The 25,849-nt window shown below is 53.5% G+C and overlaps 1 protein-coding gene across 2 annotated transcripts in view; it reads left to right on the top strand.

Annotated features, from left to right (window-relative positions):
- The window catches only part of Igf2bp1 (insulin like growth factor 2 mRNA binding protein 1), a 43,799-nt gene that overhangs the window by 5,733 nt on the left and 12,217 nt on the right, over positions 1–25,849 (top strand). For both annotated transcript variants that reach the window (XM_003467049.4, XM_063251399.1), the window contains exons 3-7: positions 14,855–14,903; positions 15,281–15,332; positions 17,003–17,066; positions 18,227–18,508; positions 19,332–19,466. In XM_003467049.4, the coding sequence (XP_003467097.3) occupies positions 14,855–14,903; positions 15,281–15,332; positions 17,003–17,066; positions 18,227–18,508; positions 19,332–19,466 (582 nt within the window). The remainder of the gene's footprint in view (positions 1–14,854; positions 14,904–15,280; positions 15,333–17,002; positions 17,067–18,226; positions 18,509–19,331; positions 19,467–25,849) is intronic.

Below are 25,849 nucleotides of genomic sequence, written 5' to 3'. Positions count from 1 at the left end.
GAGTCTGGAAAGTTGTGCACCCTGTCCCTTGGCACCCCATCCCTTCCCTCTCACCCTCCAGTGAGAGACCGTCGGAGATGGGGTGAGAGGAGGAAACGGGGTGGGGGTGCAGTTCTTGTTCCGGCTGTGGGGCCCCTTGACCCCCGGGACAGAGCCTTGCGGAGTCACTTGGTCACCCGCAGTCTTCGCAGAAGGCGCCGTGTGGCCAGTCCGTAAGGTTGAGGAATGATAGGGTCCGCAGGTGGATTTTGCTTTGGCCACACAGGCCAGGCATCCGGGCCTTCGCTTGTAGGCTCTGGGACTCCCTCAAGGTCTTTGCCAGAGTTTGGCTCTGCAGGAACAGGAGTCCGAGGCTCTTCCCCAGTGGCCATGCCCTGCTCTGCCCCACCTTGAAGTGGGTGCCTGCAGGGAGATCGGGCCCTCATGGGTGGCCCCTGTGGGACATCAGACCCCAGCCTTTTCACCCTCAGGCACCCAGGGACCTGGCTGCCAACAGGAAACTGTCCTAACGAAGTGTGGGCCAGATACATGGACAATTCTAAAGAATTGTTGACCAAGCTGTGCAGATAGACACCTTGACACAGATCTGATTTTAGATCAGTGACATTTTGGTGGCTGGAAAGTGTGTGGGACTGAGGAAGGGATGGCTGGGAGCTGCGCTTTTAGTTTAAACAAGAATTTAAGGGGTTGGGGATTTTGCTCAGTGGCATAAGCGCCTGCCTTGCAAGCAGGCAGTCATGAGTTCGATCCCCGGTACCGATAAAAAGGAAAAAGGCAAAAAAAAAAAAAAAAAAAAAAAATTTAAACATTTTCCCTGAAGGAGAGAAGGCACAGAACTCAGCAGCCTCTCCTGGCTCTCCCCTCCAGCCTGCCTGCTCCCCTCCAGCCTGCCTGCTCCGTGCGGTCCACTTGGGTTTTCAGTGTCCTTTGGAAAGTGGGGTTAAGAGGTTCTTCCTTTTTTTTTTTGTTTAATTTTGAGTTAATTTCAGTTAAAATCAGTCGTCCCTGGCTGGATCCCAGAAAATGCACATTTTGGTTGGGTGTTTTGGTTTAGTGGTTGGATGGGGTTTGGATATGTAAGACATAAAATGAATTCAGAGATGGAAATAAACTCGCCACCGGTGAAGGTTGTCAGTGGGCTCCAGCTTTTTTAAGGCTCAAGAGGAAGGAAGCCGGGTAAGGTCAGAGTTCTGTGACCTCACTCCAAGTCGTCCAGGGGCTTTCTTCTACGGGGGTACAGAGGAAAGGTCTCCCAGGAGACAGAGTGTGGGGAAGCTGGGGCTCAGTTTCTTGTTTACATTTTTTGAGTCTCACTGTGTGGTTCAAGGCTGACTTTGAACTCAGCGATTCTCCTGCCTCAGTCTCCCTAGTGCTGGAATCACAGGCCATTGCCACCAGGCCCAGCTGAGCGTCAGTTTTAGTAACTGTCCCTTACCTCCCTCTCAGTGGAAGGCCTGGCGAGAAGGGCAGCCCGTTGGAGAAGCTGCAGGTTGTCTTCCAGGGGAAGTGGCATTTTATTCTCTCTCTGTTTTTCTTTGGTACTGGGAATCAAACTCACAGCCTTGTGCTTGCCAGCAGGTACTTACGCCACTGAGCTAAACCCCTGGGCTTTTTTTTTTGTCTTTTTGAGACAGGGTCTTGCTATGTGGCTCAGGCTGGCCTTGAGCTCACTTTGTAGCCCCCAGGCTGATCTCTTTAACTCCCTGTGATCCTCCTGCCTCAGCCTCCTGAGTGCTGAGATAAGACGGTCACTGCCACGCCTGGCTGCCTTTTACTCACTTGCTAGAGACTGTGCTGCTGCCTGGGCTGGGCTTCCGGGGGAGATTTCACATGTTAGGGTTACTGTCAAGTTAACCTGTCGGATAGGGGCGTGAGCCTGTGATCCCAGCCCTGGGGGAGGCTGAGGCAGGAGGATCATTGTGAGCTCAAGGCCAGCCTGAGCTACATAGTGAGACCCTGCCTCAGCAATACAAAGCAAAAGGAAACAGAATTAAGGATGCAGGGAGCTGTCTTTGTCCTCTGGGTCTGAGGAAGGAAGGGCATCTGCCCTCCCCTGGTGCAGAGGTGCCTGCTGCTCTTAGCTGAGCTGGTAAAATGGGGGTGCAGGCCCTGGGGGAGGTGAGGGAGCTTGCCTTCCCCCTCCTCCGCCCTTCCCTGGAGTCCCAGTCAGGAGACACCTCCAGCGCCACCCTCGGAACTGACCCTTTTGGGCGCACTTCCTCTGTTGGGCCCACCCAGCTCCAAGCTTGGTCCCCACACTGCACCCGAACTCCCACTGGCCCGTGGGCCGGGAGTGGCTGATCTTTCTGTTGGGCCTGGACTGGGAAAGGCAGGAGCTCAGGGGCTCACAGCCTGGGTGTGGTTTGCAGCCCTTGGACAGGCATGTGGCCTTCACAGGGACGAGACCTCAAGCTTCTCAAGGCGCCTGGACTCCCATTGCCTTCCTTCTCTTTGAAGGAGGAGAGGATGAGGCAGCCGGGATGCTGAGGGTCTGCTCAGAGGCAGGGGTGTTTATTCCACTTCCCCTCTGAGGTCTGGGAGCCGCTGGGGAGGAGGAAAAGTCCGACCCACTGAAATAGAGACCGCCGCTCTGGGTGGGTTCAGCGCTGTGGGTGGGTTTGGATCGGGAGCCCTAAATTAGAGGGCAGAGAGGATCTGGAGCCAAGCCACTGGGCTGGGGCTGGAACTGGGTGTCCTGGGCGGTGCTTGGTGGGGGAGCAGGGCGATGTTGTCTCCTTTTTGTTTGGATTGTGACTCCAGCTAGAGATGATCCAGGACCTCCATCTGGTACTGAACTGCCTCCTTAGTCCAGGGTCACTTCCAAAGTGCGTCCTCCAGCTGGGCGTGGTGACACACGGCTGTCACCCAACACTAGGAAGGCTGAGTCAGGAGGATTGCCGTGAGTTTGAGGCCAGCCTGGACTACAGAGAGGACCCTGTCTCCAAATGCCAAACCAAAACATAGTGTCCACTCCTGAAACTTTTCATTTTATGTGAAGGAGAGGAAAATCTGACTGAGGATTCTTATTTAAATGGTTCCCCCATTACTTACTGCGGCCAGATCTGCTTTGGAATAGTAGTAGAGAGAGTAGGCGGAGAGGGACTTTTTGCAGAATGAGTGCCATGGGTCCCCAGGAGGATCTGGAAGACCCCCGAGTCTCTGAGGGGATCTGTGACTCCATCCCCACCACCAGCAGCCTTGCCTGGGGATACACGGGGTGGGAGGGGATGACTCACTACCCAGTCTGGCCATTGAAAGAGTTTACAAGCCTGCCCTGTGGCCCGAGCTCTAATCCCAGCCAAGGGAAGGCTGAGGCAGGAGGGTGGGAGGTTTGAGTGCCTGCTGGGTGGGTAACTTAGTGGGTGTGCAGCTGGGGAATGGAGGACCCTTGGGCCCGATCCTCAGTGCAAACCCAAACCCAGCTGACGACAGACCCGCACAGCGCACGTGGGGAGGTGTCTCGGGGAAGCTGTGAGAGCCGTGGGAGCTGCCAAGCCAGAGCCTGCTTCCCACCGGTCTCCAGCTCCTTCCTGCATTGCCCGTTTATCTTTTTCTTCCTGCTTTTCTAGTGTCCTGTGCTGCTCTCTGCAAGGGAGAGACCTTGGTCTTGTAGTGGGAAGTATATTTTATCAATTAGTATTTTTCAAGAAAACTCAAGGTGTTTCCTTTTTATGCTTGTTCTCTCTCCGCCTCTCTTTCTCTGGGTCTCACCGTGCAGTTCAGGCTGGCCTAGAGCTCAGTACCTCTCCTTCCAAGCAACCAGGATTACAGGCAAAAAAAGACAATTTTTCTTGCTTTTGTTTTTTTTTTTCAGGCAGAGTCTTTTGTAGTTTAGTGTGGTCCTGAACTTAATATGTAGCCCAACCTGGCCTGGAACTTGGGCAATCCTCCTGCTGCATCCTCCCAAAGTTTGCACCATCATGCCTAGATTTAAAAAAAAAATGATCATTTGGGGACCTTTATTCGGTTTTTCCTACAGACTGGGCGTGGTGCCTACACCTCTAACCTCATCACTTGCAAAGATGAAAGGGAGGTTTTTAGCCCAGGCCCAGCCAGGGCTCTTTGTACAGTTTCAGGCCGAGCTGAACTGCATAGTTAGATCCTGTCTCAGAAAAACCAAAAAAACCCACCCAAATATCAGGTTTATTGGCCCTTGCCTGTAGTCCCAGCACTCAGGAGGCTGAGGCAGGAGGATCCCCGTGAGTTTGAGGCCAGCCTGAGCTACATAGTGAATGCAAGGTCAGCCTGCACCATATAGTGAGGCTCTGTCTCAAAATTAAAACAAACAGAAGAAGAAAATGGGTGCGGGCCCTGCCCAAAGCACCTTAGATCTTGGGCTTTCTTTATTCTTTAGGCTCAGGGCTTGGGGAGGGCCCTTCCTGGGGAGGGGTGCAGGATGAATCCCTGTCCCCAGCATCTCTTTCTAGACCTGAGGATACCCTCATCACGACCTCAGTGGAGGGAGGCTCCCAGCTAAGCAGGGAGAGGGCAGGAGCGGGGCAGGGGACCCTGGGGGCCAGTGGCTGCATCTGGGGAAGGGCTTTCTCCCTGAGGGGGTGATGATTAGATTAGTGGGGAGAAGTTACAGGTGGGGACCCAGATGCAGACACCCTATTAACATCACAGAACTCCACATCTCTTTGTTCTCTTTGGCCCTGAAGCCCAGGCTGGCCTCTAGATTCATAGGAATCCTCCTGCCTCAGCCTCCTTGAGTGCTGGAGGGGCAGATATACATCGCCCTGCCTGGCTTTGACACTTACTTCCTTGAAGCCCCAGAAGAACCCCAGAGCTCCAAGTGGCACCCATAACCCACCTGAAGGCAGGCCTTGAACAAGTGGGGCTCCTGTGTGTCTCTCCACGGATGAGCTCTCCTGGGTGGCTTGGGGTGACTTAGGGGCGTTAACTGCTGCCTGCCCTCTCCAGGTGTGCAGGCTGGGGGTTTTGTGGGATCTGGGTTCCCTGTCTCTTTCCCCTTCCAAGAAACCTCAGGAGATCAGCTGCAGAGGAATTTAGGGTTCCCGCATCCTCTGACAACCAGGAGGCTCCAGGCTGGAACTTGTGTCCCCTCTGATGGTTTGGGTTCAACCCAGGGCAGTGGGAGTTTAGGGGAGGGTGGTTGCTGGCTCTAATTGGTTGGATCATTCTGTTCCTGAGGGACAAAGAACAGACTTTAAGCACTGAACTAAACCTCCAGTCCCCTTCTTTGGTCTTTTTGAGGCAGGGTCTCACTACTGTGCAGTTCAGGCTGGCCTTGAGCTTACTCTGTAGCCCAGGCTGGTCTCCAACTTGCAGTGATCCTTCTGCCTCAGCCTCCCATGAGTCACCACACCTGGCTTCAGTTGTTACATTTTTGACACAACACTGTGGCTGGTGTCATTTTGGGCCAGTCAGTCCACTCCCTTTCCGAGCCTCTTTCTGGACCTGTAGACCAGAAGGGGCATTCTCAAACTGGGCTCAGGAGGCTGAGCCAGAAAGATCCCAACCTGGGCTGCTAAGGAGTCCAAGGCCAGCCTGAGCCGGTTACACAGGGAGGCTGAGGCAGGAAGATCAAGGAGGAGCCAAAATCAAACCAAAGCAGCAGCACTCTCGGCCCTAACGCGAAGCAGAGTGGGTTATCAGTCATGCCCATGAAGAGGCCGCACCCCAACGGGCATCCTCACCCTCGCCTGTCTGCTCGCTGCTGGCTGGCTGGCTGGCTGCTCTTTGCAGAGCCTCCCGGAAGGCTTAGGGACCCGGCCGTCCCAGGCAGGCAGGGGAGGCCCAGCCCCACCCCCCTGGTTGGAGCCCCCTTCCCCTCCCCACCCCATGGCAGGCGCCCCTCCCCCACGGCCAGCGCGGAGCTCGGGGCTGGATTCGCTGGAGGAGCCCGGGCGCCCGAGCTCGGGTTTCCCAGTGGCTCTGGAGAGAGACAAAGGGCAAAGTCCCGGTCCCCACCCCCACCCTGCAGCCCCGGCGCGGGTCCCCTCCCCCTCCCGCCCTGGCCGGGCCTGGGGACCTGCTTGGAGCCCCTAGGGGTTGAGTTGGAGCAGGGCAGGGTGGGGAGCAGCCTGTGGCCCCCTCCTCGACTTGGGGTGCCTGCTGTCCCTGCCCACCCAGGGGCCAGGGCCAGAAGGGGAGGCCCAGCATCCCCGCCCCAGCTCAGCCCTGCCCCAAGCTGCCCACGGGGTCCCCTGTGCCCTGGCTGCTGGTGCCTTTCAGGGCCTGAGACACTGGTGGCCCTGACTTCTGGGGAGGCCACTGCTGGGCCCCCTGGCTGCTGGGGAGGGAGGACCGGTCCCGCCCCGGCAAGGCAAGGTCCGGTGATGACAGCCCTCTGGGAAGTCCTGGGCTGGGCAGAAGGAGCTGGGAGAGGGCAGGGTGAGGGGGCCAGGAAGGCCCTGAATTTCCCTGGCGGTCTTTGTTGGCAGGAGGGTAGCAGGCGTACCCCCTCTCTGCTGCTCGTGGGTGTAGTCCTCCGCACCTCAGGGGTCTCTGGTTCCCAGGGCACCAACCGAGTGTCTGCATGGCGCCGAGGCTTCCTGAGGAGTGAGGTGGGGGCCGGAGATGCTGTGCCCCTGGGAGGCCCCAGAACCTCTAAGAGCTCAGCCAGCGCCCCCCAGGGTACAGTGTCTCTAGCTTGCTCTCCTGATGGCCCAGCTGTGCTCAGAGCCCTTCCCTGCCTCCCTGCCTCTCTCTTTCTCTTCCTTCCTTTTCCTTCTCTCCTGTTGTATCCTCCCTACCCTCTACCCTTGTCTTTTTGAGGCAGGGTCCGCAGTTCAGGCTGGCCTTGAGCTCACTTTGCAGCTCAGGCTGGTCTTGAACTCGCAGCGATCCTCCTGCCTCAGCCTTCCGAGTGTTGGGATTACAGCCATGAGCCACCATGCCCGAATATGCTGTTTTATTTCTGCAGCACTAGAGCCTGAAACTCAACACTGAGCTGCACCCCAGCCCTCCTCTTCCTTCTCCCGCTGTGAAATGAAGTCTGGTTAAGTTGCCCTGGTTGCCTCAGACCTGTGCCCCTCCTGCTGTAGCGTCCTGAGCAGCTGGGTGACAGGCATGTGCCACCACACCCAGCTTCGGTCACTTCTTTAGTCTTGCTATGCATTCCAGATGGGCCTTAAACTCACTGTTGTAGCCCGACTGGGTGATCTCCCTGCCTCGGCCTCCTGACCACCTCCTCTTGTCCCCATGCTGCTGGGTTTTCCCCCGTGATTTCTTACGGACATTTCCCACACCCAGGACTCTTCTCCTCTCTGAGGTGCTCCCTGTGTGACCCACTCTGAGGTTAGAAGAGAGCAGGCAGAAAGCACAAGGGTGGACCAGGTGGCCGTGGGGTGTCTGAAGCAAGATCCGTGGTTCCGGCTTCTGTTTGGCTTCCTCTCCTGCTCCCCCGATGGGCGAGGGGGGAGAACCCACTGGCATCCGTGTGGGCCCGCGTGTTCCAGGCTGTGGGTCCCGTAGTTGTGCAGGCCTGGAGCTGTGACCCCCCCTCTTGGTTCACAGATCCCTGACAGCCGCCCAGGCGTATTACAGGGTCGTTAGCTCTTCTGCAAATTAAATCTGTGCCCAAATTAGAGCCAGCAGCCACTTGGCACACACTTACCCACAGAGAATGTGGGCATTTTTCCCGCACCCGACGCCGGCTCTGCAAGCTTCTGTTCTGTTGACAGCTGACTCTTCTCCCGTGAGAAGGCAGCGCAGCTGGGGAAGTGAACCCTGGGGTCCCGAGTTCCAGTTCCTCTACCGACTTAGCAAGTTTGTCGTCCTCTGAGCCTCAGTTTCTCCTTCTATGTCACGAAGGTGACTTTTGTTTTCTGAGACAGGGTCTCACTATGTAGCTCTGGTTGCCCTTAACTGTCAGCTATGTAGCCTGGACTGCCCTCAACTCATGGCCCTCCTGCCTCAGCCTCCGCAGTTCTGAGATCACAGGGGCACGCCACCATGGCCGCCTTGGGGGACTGTTTGGGGGCAGGATTAGGGGTTTCGTTTTCTTGCTGTCTCAGCATAGGAATCTGATCTCCTTCGAGTGGAACCTCCTGGTGACAGGTTAAGGGCTGGGTTTGGCTGTCGTCTTCCCGGATTGCTGTGAAATGTGGGTAGGCGACGTGGGGACGCAGCCTCCTGCCAGAGTGTGCGTGCCACTCAAAGGGCCACGTGTTCACGTGGCGTCCCTGACTCCCAGCCGCCCGAGGTCTACTCTGTTCTGTCCGACTCGGGGCGGCCGGTGGCTCCCTGTTCCCAGCCCGGAGCCCTGACCCCGTCAGCCCGCCCGTCTGGCTGCCCGGCCGCTGGATGGCCTGGCACAGGGCCCTGGGCATGGGGCCAGCACCTCCTCCCCCGGCCACGCCCACCTCTGCCTCAGCCTCGGCCTGGCCGCTTCCTGGCCCTTTCTTCCTCTTCATGCTTCTCTCTATCCTCTGTCCTCCTCCTCCGAGCAGAGGGCTGGGGAGGAAGGGCTGCTTCCGGGTGATTTCCGGGAAGACCGAGGTGGGCATCGTGGGCACTTCCCTTTGGGAGGCTCCGATGCTCCAGAGCGCTGCCCTCTCTGCCCATCTGTGTCAGCCACCCTGGCTCCTCCTGTCACAGCGCCAGCAAGGCCACCTGTTTCTGAGGCCAAGGCCCCTCGGACAGCCGTCCTGGGCTCTCTTGTTAACCTCGTCTGTTCTCTTCCTGTTCGGGATCACTGGCCAGGACGCCTCAGGCCTGGAAACTCAGTGAAGGCAAGAGCCCGGCCTGTCCCTGTGCCAGCCTGGTGGCACACAGCCTAGCACTGAGGGGCCCAGCTAGGGGGAGCTCCATGGGGAGACCCCCATTCCCAGTAGCCACATTAAAGAAGAAATAGGGAAACAGACCAGGCGTGTCTCATGCCTGTCATCCCAACGAGAGGCTGAGGCAGGAGGATCCCTGAGAGAGTTTGTGGCCAGCCAGAATGCACCACAAGACCTTGTCTCTAAAAGCAAAAGTAAATAAATGTTGTCCACTCAACACGCAGCCAGCCTCAATAGCAGTCTTATCCCTTTGCAGGGGTCTTGAAATCTGGGTAACCCACATGCGTGTGTTTTTAAACTTAGCTCATTGCCAAATTCAGAGGCTGGGTTTTCCTTGGAGCCAGACGCCGTTAAATTCACGGTAGCAGAAGTTAAATTTCCACAGCCCTTGGATTAGAACTAAAAATCCAGTCCCTCTGGGGCAGTAGTTACACTACAAGTGTCCAGAGGCCACAGGTGGCTGCGGCTCCCCCAGCAGCTGGGGGACAGCCACGTCCAGTGCCACAGCCACTATGGTCACCTCTGGCATGCAGACTCAGGCAACTGGACTCTTCTCCAGGAGGGGGAACATGTCACAGCTGCAGGCTTCCAGATACTTGATTAGAAATGGGTTAAGCTCCCTGAGTGTCCACAGGTTTGGAAGAATTTTGTTGTTTGCACTTTTGTGACATTCTTTTGGTGTTTTGCTGGCTGTTTTTTTTCCCGAGGGGGTTGTATCAGGAATTGAACTCAGGATCTTGTGCTTGTAGGCAGGCACTGTGCCACTGAGCATAATCCCCAGCTTGCTCTTGTTTTTCTGAGACTGGGGACTGAGTGTCACCATATAGATTAAGGTGGCCTCAAGTTCCAGTGGGCCCTCCTGCCGGTGCTGTGTTTAGTCAAGGGCCACTACCCCCAGCTTTGGGTGTGTCTTTTGCTGTCCAGGTTTTTCTCTTTTGGCACCAGGAATTGAACTCAGGCCTTACACTTGCTAGGCATGCGCTGTGCCGCTGAGCTACATCCCTGGGCCCATGGGTGGGTGTGTCTTTTACTTATTATTTGTAGCAACACTGGGCATTGAACCCAGGACCTTCCCACTGAGCTACATCCCCAGCCCTTTGCTTTTATTTTTTATTCTGAGACAAGGTTCCCCTAAGTTGCTCAAGGCAAGGCTAGAATTTGCAATCCTCCTGCCTCGGCCTTGCAAAGGGCTGGAATCACAGAGCGTCCACCATATCCAGCCTGCTTTTGTATCTTCCGCACACTTACGAGATTTCAAAGTTTTTGAGAGTTCCCCAAATCTTGATATCGTGTGCACACAGTTCACATTTTCCCCAGTTATTTAGACCATGGAGGCAGAGAGAATTCCTCTAATTCCGAAGGCTTCCTTTCAGGCAGGCCGGTCTGTCTCTGTCTCTGTCCGTAGATTGGAAGGTGCATGACCTCTACTCCTATTTTCCCTGGTGGCAGGAACCCAGTTGGCCTGTGGTCTGGCCTTGGGTAGGGGCCGAGGTGAAGGTGAGTCTCCCAGTGGCTGCAGGTGAAAGTTCAGGCTACACTCAGGTCCCCTACCTTGACGGATTCCAAAACCGGCTGTGCCCCTTCACCTTGGGTTGGTGCAAACCCCACCCCCATTCCTGGCAGCTTTCCCGGGGGGCCCATTTACAGCGAGGGGTGGCCCCCTCCCTCAGGGAAAGGGTGTTGGAAGAGGACAGACCAGTTTGGCAAAAGACTGGGACTTTATTAATTGCTACCTAAAACAAGTCAGTTGAGGTGGTGCATGCCTGTAATCCCAGCCTTTAGGAGGCTGATGCAGGAAAATCTCCAGTTTGAGGCCAGCCTGGAAAACATAGACCTTGTCTCAAAAGACAAACAGTGCCAGTGTGATGACACTCTGGGAGGCTGAGTCAGGAGGACTAACACAAGTTGGAGGCCAGTGAGATTCTGTACTAAGCCTCCCCCCACCAAAGAAACTCCCTGAAAACAGTGTGGGGACATACAGCAGGAGCCAGAAGTGAGACGCTTAGAGGAGAGCTGGGGTGTCTTGGCCTTGGGGCGGCAGCACCTGTAGGCCTCGCTGAGTGAGCTGCACCTTGCCCGTCAGTCACGGCTGCAGGCTTTCGGGTTTGGATCCGGACTCTGACTCCTTCCTGCCAGATGTGAAGCCGCCTGAGGCTCCTGGGGATGGCCTGATCTGGTGTGAAGACCTCAGGGCTAGGGGTCCCCAGCAGCAGTGGCTGCCTTCCCGTCCCCACCCTGTCACTGTTGACTGCGCAGTGACATCTGTGAGCCTGAGGGTGAAGTAGGAGCCCTTCGCCCGTTCCTGCCCAGACTGGGCCCTGGGCCTCCGCCATGGCCTCTGCCGCTTTCCCTTCTGGGCACCACAAGCCCGGGCAGCTGCACCTGGGGACCCCCTCTGGCCCTGCTTGCTGGCTGCTTCTCCCTTTCCAGCTACAGGGCAAGGGAAGTGCGTTTGGAGACTGCTGGGGTTCTCTCTACTCCTCCCACCCCGTACTCCTCCCACCCCGGCATTTTGGAGTGCAGCAGAGCACTAGGTCTTGTCCAGCAGAAGCTGGAGGTGGAAGGGCAGGGTGCAACCCCCCCGCCCCCGCCAGTGGTTTTCTTCTTTCTTCCTCATCTCCGCTGACTCAGAGCTCAGTGTGCGGCCCCAGCTGTCCCTTTCTTTACCACCTGGGACCCTGGCGGACTCCTGGGACCCTGTGCACAGCTGGCCTTGTGTGGCTCCTGCTTAGACCTTAAGCAAAAGTGGGGGAGATCTAATGTGATGAGTGTGGGTGACCGGAGCTCTAAGTGCTGCCCCGGCCAGCCGTGCTTGGTCTCCCCGGCCTCCGATGCACTTGTAGAATGAATGAATGGACGCTCAGACGGATGGACCATGAGCGTCCCCAGACCGGGTGCAGGAATGAAGCTTCAGTGGTCAGCACTGCCCCTGAGCTTGGGCCTAAGAGGAATTAGGTGGCCGGGGGCTTAGAAGACAAAGGTTCCTGTGGCCTGGGCTTCCATAGCCCCTCCCTGCTGGGTTTGGGTCGCAGCTGGGGGCTCTGCAGTGTAGCCGGCAAGTTCCCAGGGTGGGGTGCCTGCCCTGCAGGGCTGGGGGAGGCCGAGAGGCCCTGCCCTCCTCCCTCCCTCCCTCCCCTCCCCGGCGCATTCCACACATTCCAGACGATGTGCTGGCCAGGGCTTCCAGGATGTGGATTAGTGTCCTGCACAGATTCGGTTTCACCACTGCCACCCTGCCTGTCCCCTGAAGGAGAGCCCTGAAAATGAAGGTTTGACCTAGGTGATGGGAGGCATCTTGGGAAGGACTTCAGTCCCTCCCCCCTGGTCCAGGGCGGGTCCTGGTGCCCAGCCCAGCCCTGAAGTCATGCAGAGCCCATGACTCTAATTCCCACCTCCTGGGGGACCTCCGGTGTGATTTGGCCATTACTTTGGGAGCCTAACCCGGGACAGATGTGGGTACCCTTGGGCCAGGGATTGGGACCTGAGGCCCCAGGAAAGATGTACTCAAGGTTCACTGCATCTGCCAGCAGCATAGAGCACCTCAAAAATTCTTTTCTCCTTGATTTTTTTCTTTTTAAAGACAGGATCTCATTATGTAGCCCAGGCTGGCCTTAAACTCACAGGGATCCTCCTGCCTCAGCCTCCTTAAAAGCTGGGCCTGTGGGTATGCACCACCACCCATGGCTTCAGAGACTGACTTCTCCACGGAGCCTCCTTTTCTGTTAACTCCTCCCAGTAAGGCTCTGCAGAGCTGGAGGGACCCTGGAGACCCTTGCATTCCCTCTTACACCCGGACATGCACGGTCCCTGCATTGACTCTGGCACCTGGAGTCCTTTCCTCCCCACTGTGGAGCAGAAACAGGACTTGCATAGCCTCACTTCATGGCCGATCCAATTGGAGGACGGGGTGGAAGGTGGACCCTCAGGCCGGCCTGGGTCATGCCCTCCGATGGGGCTTTCTGGCTTTCTAGTTGAGTTCCTTGATGTAGGAGAAAAAAATTCCTGACCTCTACTGTAGGTCCGTACAGAGTTTGTGTTTCCTAAAATCCTAGAATGAATTTTAGGAACAACAGAGGTTAAGAGCAGCATCTATTGATTGAGAGAAAGAAGGCTGCTGTCTGAGAGACAGAGGGATCCGGAGCGGGTTCCAGGGACTCTGTTTTCTAGGGGTGAGGTAAGGGTCTAAGGTGGGGGGAACTGGGAACTTGCACAGCAGACGGGCATGAGGTGGGACACAGTTGTGGTCAGCCAGAAGGTTTAATAGTTCAAGTTAAAACTGGCCAAATTGGGGACAAGAGAGGAGGCCACTCGCATAGCAGGCGAGCATGCTTAGGGTCAGTGACTTCCTGTAGGCTGGGGTGATGATTTCTGGCCTCCCAAGGTATCCCTAGGGTGTGGTGCATTGGTTTACCTTCTGTCAGAGGCCTGGCCCACAGCAAGAGGTATGTGTGTGCCCCCCAGGGTCACAGACATCTATCTGGTCCTCTGTGCTTCCTTCCTGGAGGGCCCAGCCCCGCCTGACTGCCTGTAAAATTTCTCACTAGCTCAGCTGCCCGGGGCTTGGTGGACTTATCTTGAAGCAAGCTTGTGATCAGGGCGGCACAGGGGCAGATTGGCAGTTGATTGAAGAATCCAGTGGGTCTTGAGCCTAGGGAGGAGGGCACTGATCCAGGTGGTGAGGACCACAGCACCTGGAAGCTTCCCGGGTAGTTACATTAGTGAGGGGGCCTTTGAGGGCCACGGAGTTGGGAGATTGCAGGCTTCACAGGTGAGGCCCTGGGTCCAGTCCCCAGCACTACAAAACCAGCAAAACCAATGAAAGACGAAACCAGAAAAAACTTAGATGTCAAAGGTACATTTTGTAGGGTGTGGTGATGCATGTCTGTAATCCCAACACTCTGGGATGCTGGGGCAGAAGGATCGGCACCCAGGCTCGTTGATGAATCCCCATTTCCAAATAAAAAGGGAGGCTGGAGGTATGTAACTAGTGGTGAAAAAGTAAAATGGGACAGAAGGCACTGAAAGAGGAGATGCAGACAGACGTGGTTGAACACGCCTATAATCCCAGCATTTGGGAGACCGAGGCAGGAGTATCGCTATGGGTTCAAGACCAGCCTGAATGACAAACCCAGAGGTTCCAAAAGCAAAAAAAAAATGTGGCTAGCCAGGTGTGGTGGTGTACTGCTGTAATCCCAGCACTCTGGAGGCTGAGGCAGACTGATCTTCGCAAGTTCCAGACCAGGCTGGGCTACAAAGTGAGCCCAAGGCCAGCCTGAACTGCATAGTGAGACCCTGTCTCAAAAAGATAAAAAGAAAAATGAGGGCTTTGCCGGGAGGGGAAGGCGATTGGAGCAGGTCAGGTGCCTTAATCGGGCCACCTTAGTGTTTGCCAAGGTGCGGCTTAGGTTTCCTTTTAAGTACCCAAGGCCAATCCCTTCGGCTGGCTTTATAAATATTATCTCCCACCACCCACCGCCTGTGAATAGGGATTAACCCTGCCTTACTTAGGAGGAACTGTGGCCGCAAGTTAAATAATCTTTGAAAGACCCGAGCTAATAAGTGGTTCAAGTCCGGGTCTGTGCCAAGGGCTTAGCCAAACTATTGTCCTGCTGGAATTTGCGCTCTGCCAAGCCCCGAGAGGTATGGCCTGGGCTTCCTAGCAGAGTGTCGGGTAGCTGCCAGGGAAACACTTGCCAGAGGAATTGGTGACTTTTTTTGTTTCTGAGAGTCTCGCTAGGTAGTTTAGGCTGGCTTCGAACTCTGCAGTCCTCCTGCCTCAGCCTCCCTCAAGGTGGGAGTACAGACATGCACCACTACTCCAGTCTAATAACTTCCGTGTTCCTTGTTCAAGTGCCTGAGAGTAGCAGGGAGGGGAGGGAGATGCTGGCTGGCTGGAGGAGCCAGGAAGACGCTAAGAGGTCTAAACAGACCAACACTGAGAGAGTCCACCTTCAGCCTCAGTCCCTAAAACACCCTCGGCGACGCCTGCCTGCGCCTGTGAGCAGACGCCGAGGAGGTGAAACCTGGGGCCAGGACTGGAAACTGCCAGGAGCTCACGGCCCTCAGCACCTGGATCTGCCTCTCACTGCTGTCCTCTTTCATTTCAGGAGCCGGAAAATTCAGATCCGAAACATACCGCCCCAGCTGCGGTGGGAAGTGAGTGTCCCCGGGCCTGAGTAGGGGTTTGTGGGGTGGGGGTGGCCTGGATCCCAAGCTCCAGGTGGGCTGGGTTGGTGGCAGAGGCCTCTCCACCTCCAGGACTGGTTGGCTGCCATCACTAACTATCCCAGGACTCCAACTTTTGCGGGCGTCCGCAAGGCGGGGCATTAGCTGGTGGGCGTGGCCTGAGTGACTGGGCGGGGCATTAGCTGGTGGGCGTGGCCGGGAGGTAGTGGAAGGCAACCCAGGGGCCCAGTTGCTGCCAGCTTCTCCGCAGACCTTCGCTGTGCCAGCAGAGGAAGCAGGTGGGGGCTGCGGTGGGGTGGGCCTGGTCGGGTTGTGTTGTAACTGCCCCTGTCGTCTTCTGACCTCAGGTGCTGGACAGCCTGCTGGCTCAGTACGGCACCGTGGAGAACTGCGAGCAAGGTGAGATCAGGGGTGTGGAGGGTTGTGGGGGCCTGGGCTTTAGGCCCTGCTGTTTCTCAGTGGAACTGGGTTTCTCTTCTGTCTGGTGGGAAGCTTGGGTAAATTCCCAGCATGAAAGACCCAGCCTTTTAAGGTGATGATTTAGGGGTGCAAATTGTGTATTCCATCTGCAGAAGTCTACTGCCCTTCGTTGGGTTTTTGACACAGGTCTCTTATGATACAGCCCAGGCTGTCCTGAAACGAGTGTCCGTCCTCCTGCCTCAGCCTACTGAGTATGGGGTTACAGGCACCACCGCTCCCGGCCCCCAAACCCTTTCACTTTAAAAACATCTTTTTCCTTGATATTGGCTAGAATAACCCACAGGTCACCTTTTTTTTTAGACACCTCAAAGATGTGTCTTTGGTCAATGTAAAAAAAAAAAAAAAAAGTAGAGAGTTTATTAGTTAATACGGTTTGATGGGCGGTGGGGCCACAGAAGGAATAATCCAGAATCCTAAATCATCAATATATGCTGGAATTTTAGGGTTGCTCCAGGACTGGGGTTATAGATTCCTGCTGGGCCTTGTGGCTGCAGGCCTATCAGCGGGAGGGTGAGGCAGGAGGACTTCCAGGAGTTCGAGGGCTACATAGTGATTTCAGGGCACCCTGAATGACAGCAGAACCTGTGTGTGTGGGGGGGGCGGGGTCTAATGCACAAAAACAGAAATTCACCTCTTTGTGGCGTGCACTGGGGTGTCTTGATCCACGCATTCCCTGGTCACCTGGCTCTGCAGACCCTGGTTGTCTTTCAGGGAAAACTCCCATCTTGAAGCCACCTGACACCAGTGTGCCATCTGCAGCCCTTTCCCCCAGCCATGTGGTGCGCAGCACCCCCAATCCCTCAGCACCCAAATACCTTCTGCTGACCTTTATGCTCTCCACCCCTGCAGTAGCATCTTATTCTCCCCTGAGCTAGACTGAGCCAGGGGCTGCGCCCAGAGCTACCTCCCTCAGTTCCCCCCTTTTCAGACGGGGCCTTGCCCCAACTCCGATCCTCCCGCCTCAGCCCCCCAAGTGCTGGGATCTCAGTGCTAGGATGCCTGTGATCCTCAGAGCCGGAAACCCTCCCCTGGGCAAGACGCAGGCAGATTTTCACCCTTCCCTGCGGGGCCAGCAGCCACCCTGTCCACACCTCCAGCCAGGACTTTGGACACTGGTGAGGTGTCCTTGGGGACAGGAAGGGTTCTGGAGGGACTCGGAGTCCCAGGCTTCCTCTGCCCAGGTCTTCCCTGCCCGTTTCTGGGCTGTTTGCTCCTGCAACCCTGCTCCTTGCCCGTGTGTTGATGGTTAACTAATTTCCCTCTCCGAGGCTGAGTTTGTCTTTGGGGCCGGGCCTTTATGCATGTGGGGGTTCCCTGGTGCAGAGCGGTTTATGGCAGCCACACCCCTTTCCTCCTGCCTTTTGGGGGGCAGTGGGTGAGGAAATGAAAATGGGAGAAGGGAAGGCCAAAGGCTGTTGGGGATCCTGGTGGCCAGGATGGGTCAATGGTGACTTCTCTGACATTACTTGAGGGTTTTGGAGGCCAGCTCACCTTCTGCACCTCTTCTTTACTCAGCTCGAGGAATGCTGGGCTTGGGGCTTGGTTGGTCTCAGGCCTGCTCAGGTCTGACACCTGCTCTCTCTCCACAGTGAACACGGAGAGCGAGACCGCAGTGGTGAACGTCACCTACTCCAACCGGGAGCAGACCAGGCAGTGAGTGCCTTCTGGGCTGGGGTCCCTCTGCATGGCTAGGACCACAGCAGCCGGGTGAGGGGTCATTAGGGGTCCAGAAGGGCTGGAATCGTCCCTGGCTCAGTTCTGAGTTGGATTTGGCCGACTCCGGACTCTGAAGAGGACTTTTCGCGATGTGTACCATCTGTGTCCCCTGCCTACACATCTCAGAGGTTCCTGAGCTGGGCACAAACCTCTCAGGAGGGCAGGCGGACAGGCTTTGCTGCGTTGACAGCGCCATCTAGTGGCGACGGAGGGAAATGCAGGGTCCAAAAAAGGGGTTCCAGCGAGATGCCCACTGGACCAGGTAACTCCGGCAGTGATGGTTTAGAGTCTTGGGCTCACTCACGCTTTCCAGGGGCCCATTGCAAATGCTCTGCTGCTGAGCCTCGGCCCCAGCCCTGCCAATTCCCATTAGATGGCACCTCCTCGGGTCAGGATGTTCTAGAGGTTTCTGCTGCCTCTGTGGCCACCCAGGTGTCCTGGCTTCTTTTTATATAGAGCTTGCCTGTGGTGGCCAAGTGATTTCATTCAGTGTGGTGGCTTGAACCCAGGGCCCGCTCCCTAGCTCAGTCCCTACTCCTGCATAATGTTCTTGAATTTCGAGACAAGATCTCATGAAGCCACTTAGGCTGGCCTGGAACTTGTGATCCTCCTTCCTCAGCCTTCCAGGGTGCTGGGATTCCAGGCATGTGCCTCCTTGAGCCGCTCTTGTGAGCGTTTCTGACCCCCGCCAGCCTTGGGAGTGGATGGTAGATAACGCCTCCCTCCACGCCTGCCCCAAAGCCCCAGATTAGACCCTCACACACGAGCGTGGACCTCCATGAGGTGAGCAAGCCATCCTGCTGCTTAACCTCCCAGTTTCAAAGATGCGGCAATGTAAAGATTATTCACATGGTCACAGCCAATGCCAGTGGATCAGGGTTGGCAGCCTAGAGAGAAGTCCATGGCAGAGGACTGAGCAGTAACAGGCCTCCTGGGAAGTCCTGGGAAGTGCAGGAGCCAGGTGTGGGCCCGTGGCAGACCCTGGTGCCCTGGGTCTCGCAGGATGCCCGCCGACTCAGTTTTCCTTCTGCCTCTCTGCTGGGGAGCACCTCCTTCCCTGTGGAGCACCTGACCTGTTGTCCCTTCCCTGTCCCCAGAGCTATCATGAAGCTTAATGGCCACCAGCTGGAGAACCACGCCCTCAAGGTCTCCTATATTCCTGACGAGCAGATCTCGCAGGGGCCCGAGAATGGACGCCGGGGCGGCTTTGGCTCGAGGGGTCAGCCCCGCCAGGGCTCGCCGGTGGCCGCAGGGGCCCCAGCCAAGCAGCAGCAGGTGGACATCCCCCTCCGGCTCCTGGTGCCCACGCAGTATGTGGGCGCCATCATTGGCAAGGAAGGCGCCACCATCCGAAACATCACCAAGCAGACCCAGTCCAAGTGAGCCTGGGGCCCTCAACAGGGGACGTGGGGAGGTCAGCGCTTTCCTCTTAGAGGCTGGGCTGTGGACCTTCCGGAGTCCCTGCCTCCAATCCTGCATCCCCTCCGAGGGCTGGGCAAATGGGAGGGAAGAGAGGGGCTGGGGTGCACCGAGGTTTCTCAAAAGTTGAGTGTGGTGTCCCCTGCCTATGATCTTAATCCTCAGGAGGCTGAAGCAGGAGGATCACCAAAGTTTGGGGCCAGTTGGGGCTACATAGTGAGACCGAGGTCTGTCTGAATTACAAAGGGCAATCTTCTCTCATCCATCCATCAAAGGGCTCTCTAGGTTTTCCTTTAAATTTCACTGAAAGTCCTGAGGGTCATCTTCTTCCAGAGCTTGGGCAGTGGAGACCCCAGAACTGGCCAGAGTGGGGGCCACCACCCAAGATTCTGGTCAGGTGGCGTTTTCGCCATCTAGCACAGCGCCCCCCCCTTGCTGTGGTCACAGCTGATCAGTGTGCTTGGCAGGGACACACGGTGACACTGTTTCCTCAGCCTCCATATTAAAGGTGGCGCTTTGCTCAGTGCTGGGACAGTGACTTCCTGTTACTGCTGCAAGTCCAGTGAGAAGTGGGGTTCTAGTGCAGCCCCCCAACCTCTCCCCAGACCCTGGTAGGCCGGGGGGACAGTTAGTGTCACCTGGCCACCCCTCCCTGGACCCTCTTGGCCCCCCAGTTTTGCCCTTGACCCATCTTCCTGGAAGAGGCGGGGGTCCCGAGCCTTAGAGGGAAGGAGCCCTGGAAGCCCGGTCACTGGGAGCTAATGGACTCTTCCTGCCGAGCAGGATCGACGTACACCGGAAGGAGAACGCAGGCGCCGCGGAGAAGGCCATCAGTGTGCACTCCACACCCGAGGGCTGCTCCTCAGCCTGCAGGATGATCCTGGAGATCATGCACAAGGAGGCCAAGGACACCAAGACGTAAGTATCTGTGCACCGGGCTCAGGGAGCGCCTGCCTTTGGATTTGGGACCCTCCTGCATCAGCCTCCTGGAGTGCCGAGATGATCAGGGTTCAAGACCGTGACTTGCCTAGTTGGGCCCACATTTATTAATTTTATTTTATTTTATTTTATTTTTGTCTTTTTGAGACAGGGTCTTGCTATGCAGTTCAGGTTGGCCTTGAGCTCACTTTGTAGCCCAGGTTGGTCTTGAACTCACAATGATCCTCCTGCTTCAGCCTCCCGAGTGCTGGGATTACAGGCATGAGCCACCACACCCGGCTATTGGGCCCACAATTAGATAGCAGTAAGGACTCAGATCCTGAGAGCCAAGGGGTAGTGACTGAATATTGCTGTTAATTCCCTCCAAAAACTTCCTTCTTGTTCCCTGTGTTTTCTGGAGTAAGCAGTTCTGTAAGTCTAGTCCTTTGTCTCTTGGGATTTTTTTAAAGCTCTCCTTATGCAGTTCAGATTGGCCTTGAGTTTGCAGGATCCTCCTGTCCCAGCCTCCTGAGTGCTGGGATTGTAAGTCTCCACACCTGGCTCTCATGAGCATCTTTATTTATATGATTCGATAAGAAAAACAGAACACAGTGCCTGCTGCTGCCGGGGGCCATCTCGTGGAAAGCCAGGCTATAAAACCTGACGCAGGCGACTTGTGGTTTTTCCCAGCCAAAATGTCCAGCGCCTTTTTGTGGCATTTTGAATCAGTTCTGGATATCGGGGCAGTCACGACAACACTGAAGACGGTCATGAAAGAGGACTTCCAGGGCTGCTCCAGAGAGTGACAGGAAGGCTGGGTGTCAGGATGCTCGCCTCTAATCCCAGCCCTTGGGAGGCTGAAGCAGGAGGATCGCTGAGAGTGCCATGCCAGACTGGGCTTGCAGCAGGAACTGCATGATGAGACCCTGTCTCAAAAAAATAAAAAAGTAGCTAGATCGGTGGGACAGATACATGAAGTGAGCTGGGAAAGGTATTTACAGCAGTGTGTTTTTGTTCTGTGAGGTTTTCCCCCTTTTTGTCTTGGTTCCGACTGGCCTTATGGGCACTTTATAGCTGAAACTGGCCTTGAACTTGCAGTGATCCTCCTGCCTCATCCTCCTGAGGTGAGAGCTGGGATTACAGGCATGTGTCACCGTGCCCGGCTGTTTTTTTTTTTTTTTTTTTAAACATGGTTATCTTTAAGTTATTGATAATTCTTCTATCAATATCTAAAGATATTGATAATATCTTTAAGTTATTGATAATTGTCCAAATAGTATTAGCACAAACCTTTCTTTTTAGTGAACAAAGAGAAATTAGTAATATAACTAAACTGTCTTTTATATATATTCCTTTCTTTTCCCTTCCTTTTCTCCGTTTCCTCATCCCAGTTTCCTTTTCCTGTTTTACAATACCTGTGGCACATTTTGTATCTTGTGTACTCTTTCAGCTTCACACACGAGAGACTGTTTACACTTGCACGCCTGATTTGTTTGACTTCTAAAAGTCTCTAGTCTGTCCTGAGTAGTACTCCATCATGTTAAAATACCACCTCTTTTTTTATCCGTTCCTCTGTTGATGGGCATTTGCATTGTTTCTAAGATTTAGCTATTACAAATTCTGCTGCTACAAACATGGGTGCACATATGATGTTATTAATTCTTCTGGAAAGGTACGTAGAAGAGGGGCAGCTGGGCCAAGTTGTACCTTTAATCCTAGCTTTTTGAGGACTCTTCACACTGATTTCCACAGTGGTTGTCCAGTCTATACTCCCACCCACAGTGGAGAAGGGTTTCTTTTTCCCCACAGCCCCTCCAGCATTTGTTACTGGTTGATTTCTTGCTAATATTTATTCTTTCTGGGGTGAGGTGGGATCTCAGAATTGTTTTAATTTGCATCTTTTGAATGACCAGTGACGGCGAACGTTTTTCATGTATTTATTTGCTGCTTGTATTTCTTCATCTGAGGACTGGATTTATTAGACGTGCATTTTTGAGTTGGGAGGACTGGTTATTTTGAGTTCTTTATGTGCTCTTGATAGTAATCCTTTGAGGAATAGCCGGCAGAAATTTTCCCCCCACGCTGTGGGCTGTCTCTTACTCTGTTGGTCTCTCCTGTGCAAAAGCTTTAGTGAGAGGAGATCTCAGTTGCTGATTCTTTGTGATAGTTCCTGAGCCATCTGGGGTTTGGGGGTCTTCTATGTAGAGTATCGTGTTATCTGCAAAGAATGCTAGTTTGACTTCTTCCTTTCCATCTGATTCCTTTTATTTCCTTTTATTTCCTTCTCTGGTCTAATTGCCCAGGCTAAAGTTTCCAGGACCATGTTGAGTGAGAGTGGAGACAGTGGACATCCTTGTCTTGGTCCTGATTTTAGAGCGAGAGCTTTCGGTTTTTGTCCATTGGTGCAATGTTGGCTGCTGGTTTGTTGCAGGTGGCTTTAATCAGATTGAGATAAAGACCACCTACTCCAGCTTTCTGTAGGATTTTTATCATGAATGGGTGCTGGACAAAAGGATTTTCTGCATCTGTTGAGATGATGATTTTTGTCCCTGGCTCTGTTATATGGGGCATTACATTTATGGATTTACCTATGTTGAACCATCATCCCTGCATTCCTGGGATGAATCCCACTTGGTCATGATGTATAATCTTCTTGGTGATTTGCTGCATTATGTTTGCCAGTATCTTACTGATTTTTGCATCTGTGTTCATTAGGGGATTGGCCTGTAATTCTGCTTCCTTAGTTTGACCCTTTCCAGGAACGAATTTTGGGAGTATTGCTTCCCTTTCATTAAAGAGTTTGAGAGGCAGTGGTGTCAGGTCCTCTCTAAATTTCTCATAGCAATTCAGCAGCAAATCTGCCCGGGCCTGGGCTTTTTTCTTTGTTGCTAGGTTTTTATTTATTACATCTTTGGGCTGGGGATTTAGCTCAGCAGCATAAGCACCTGCCTTCCAAGAGTGTAGTTGTGAGTTCGATCCCCGGTACCACCAAACCAAAAAAAAAAAAAAAAAAAAATACATCTTTGATTTCTTTGATTGATATTGGTTCATATGGGATTATTATATCTTCTTGATTCAGCTTTGGTAATTCATATGCAGCCAGGAATCGGTCCGTTTCTTGTGGCTGTTTTGTCATTAGAATACACATTTTCAGAGTAGATGTAGATCTGGGTTTCAGGATCTGAGGGGATTTTACCCTTTTTATTCCTGGTTGCATGGATTTGAGTCTTTTCCTTTTTTTTGTTAACATTTGATAAGGGTTTGTTGATTTTTAATCTTTCAAAGAACCAACTGTTTGATTCCTTGATTCTTTTTTTTTAGTCTCAGTGAGTTAATTTCTGCTCTGATCTTTATAATTTCCTCCTTCATGAGCTTTTGGCTTAGCCTGCTCTTTTTCTAGAAGTTTGAGGTTCATAATTAAGTTGTTATTTGCACTTGCTCTGTTTGCCTGTTAGGGGTGTTCACTGCTATAAATTTCCCTCTTTCTGTTTTCATTGTGTCCCCTAAGTTCTGGTAGGTTGCATTATTGTTACTCAACTGTGTGTGGGTTTTTTGTTTTGTTTGTTTCGGTCTTTTTAAGACCGTTTCACTATGCAGTTCAAGGTGGCCTTGAACTCACTTTATAGCCCAGACTGGCCTCCAATTCACAGCATTTTTCCTGCTCACCCTCTCGAGTGCTGGAATTACAGTACACGCCTGAGCCACCACACCTGGCTAGGGTTGTAGAAGCTGTGTGATCTCTTCTTTAGGTTCATCTGTGACCCATTGGCTGTTCAGCAGGGTGCTGTTTAACTTCCATGTGTTGATGAAGTTCTCGTGGTTTCTTTCGCCATTGATTTCCAATTTCACTGTGGTCTGATGGTCTGCCTGGGCCAATTTTTGTTCCTGGCGTTCACCTCAGTCGCATGTTCTGGGAGCCAGTGTGTGGGTGTGTGGGGAGCATCTGGGTGCAACTGAGAAGCTGTGTAATCTGATGTCATGGCTGGAACACTGCAGACATCTACTAAGTCCTCTTGTTTGAAAGTTTGGTTCAGTTCTATTGGTTTTTTTTTTGTTGTTGTTGTTGTCTAGTTGATCTGTCTTTTTTGTGACAGCAAGGTATTGAGATCCCCAATCATTGTATTAGTGCTTATTTGATGTTTCATGCCCATTAATGTTTGTTTTATATAGTTGGGTGCACTGATAGATATATATCATATATACGTAGTTCTTTCGAGGGGTACTGGGAATGTAAACGTATATACAAGGATGTAGTGACTGTCTTTATCTCTCTTAATCAGTCTTGGCTTGAAATTGCTTGCAAAATAGAAAAGCTACCCCTGGAAAGTTCTGGGTTCCTTTCACATTAAGTATTATTTTCCAGCCTTTGTTTTCCAGTCTTTCAATTCGTTTTATAATTAAATGTGTTTCTTGTGTGCAGCACGTTGTCGGATCTTGCTTCTTGGTGCATTCTGCCAGTCTGTAGTCTTTTGATCGGTGAATTGAGACCATTAAATTGATGGTTACAACTGATACGTACCCAGTCCTCAGAAGGCTGAGGCAGGAGGATCCTTGCAAGTTCAAGACCAGCCTGGGCTACAAAGTGAGCCCAAGCCCAGACCGAGCTGCGAAGTGAGACCCCGTCTCAATTGATTTACCCTCGTCATGTTCCTTTCCTGTTGTTAGCTACCCCCATTTTCCCCCCTTTCTGTTTGTTTGCTTTTCCTTGTAAAATTCCTTCTGTTGAGGTTCATGGAATTGTAGTCCTGGTTATCTCTTTCTAGAAAGTCCTTCAGAGCACTTTGGAGTGCAGGTTTGGTCGGCACAGATGTTCTTTGTTGTGGAAATATCCTATTACTTCATCAGTTTGAGGAGATAGTTTTGTGCGTGCATCCTTCTGGGTTGAAGGTTTTTTCCTTCAGAACTTGAAATACTTCGCTCCAAGCTCGTGGACCCGAGGGCTTGTGCTCAGCAGTGAGCCACAGTTGGGGTGGCTTCCCTTGATGGCAGGTCTGTTTCTTTTCCCTAACAGCTTTTAAGATTCCGTTCTCGAACTGCATTTCTGGAGTCTGGACTCTGGGATGGTTGGTTGGTTGGTTTGTGGCTACCTGGAGTTCTGTGTGCGTCACCTGTGTGTGCTCTTTTTCTCTGCCGGGAAGTTTTCTGCCATGGTGTCTGTGAACAGGTCTTTTTCACTGATGCCAATTTTAAATTATTCTTGTGGGCCTTGTGTAGCACCTCATGGTCCTTTGCTATTTTTAAGCACCTGCCTGGCGATTGCGGGGTGGGGAGATGGATCCCTGCTACCGTGCCCCGCCGCAAAGAAATCTTTCCGTATCTGAAATCCTGTCCTCAGGTTGGCTTACTCTGCCACAAAAATTTCCAATGGCGGTTTTATTCTCCCGCATATCTGCTTGGTTCGGCCTTCTGCATTCTGTTCGTTTCCCATGTCGAGCATTCAGGGCTTCCGTGATTCTCTGCAGCGCGTCTGTGTTTCTGTCCATATCTGCCCTAGAGCTCGGCCTTCACTGTGGACACCATCTCTGCAGTTACCTGAGCGATTCTTTCTGATTTGTCTTCCAGTGCCTCACTGCATTGCTTTGTTGTTAAGGTTAGGGTTCCTGGGGTGATATTTGTGGCTGCTTTATTACTGGCGTTTAGGACCCTGGGGTAAAGAGTGGCTGCTTCTCCGAGGTGTCTGCCGGGTGCAGCTGGCTTTTGGCTTCTGAGTCTATCGCAGGACCCTACCTCTTCAGTTTGTTTGAATGAGACATTACCGCTTGCCTGGCCCAGTCTCCGGCACTGTGCCACAGTATTTTCTGTGTGGTCTTGGGCAGTCTCCGTGGTGGAATGTGGGAAAGAACAGCCGTTTAGAATATTTGTGTCGCTTTTGGCTGCAGTGGTACCAAGAGCATCAGACACAGCGGAGAAGGCCGGGGATTTAGCTCAGCCGCCCAGGCGCTGGCCTAGTAAGTGTGAGGTCTTGCCCCTAGTACCAAGGGGCGGACGGGGTAAGGGGGACCCAGTAGATACAGCCTAGGAAATGACAAACTGAGCTGGCCATTAATTTGCCACTTTTAACCACATGAACTGGATCTGTGATTGTGTAACAAAGTCTAAAACCAGAAAATGATACGCGTACAAACCCTTAATGTGTCAACTTTGACCTCAGGGTTTAAAATGTAAAATGGGTAGAGTAGAAAATAGAGAAGTGCAAGAAGAGGAAGCGATTACAAGTAAGGTTGGGGGGCACAGGGGCTCACGCTAACTTTGGGGAACTGGTGCAGAAGACTGGAGGGAAAGAAGGAAGGAACAGAAAGAGACGAACGGGGCAGAAACAACCAGAGAGGCAATTGCGCAAATTCACGCTCATGAAGAAACACGACCAGACAGTGAAGGGGGAA

The sequence above is a fragment of the Cavia porcellus genome, unplaced genomic scaffold (assembly GCF_034190915.1).
Source record: "Cavia porcellus strain 051 isolate PalLab524CR breed Dunkin Hartley unplaced genomic scaffold, mCavPor4.1 scaffold_6, whole genome shotgun sequence".
Taxonomy (NCBI): domain Eukaryota; kingdom Metazoa; phylum Chordata; class Mammalia; order Rodentia; family Caviidae; genus Cavia; species Cavia porcellus.
This window is presented reverse-complemented; position numbering and strand designations above follow the sequence as displayed.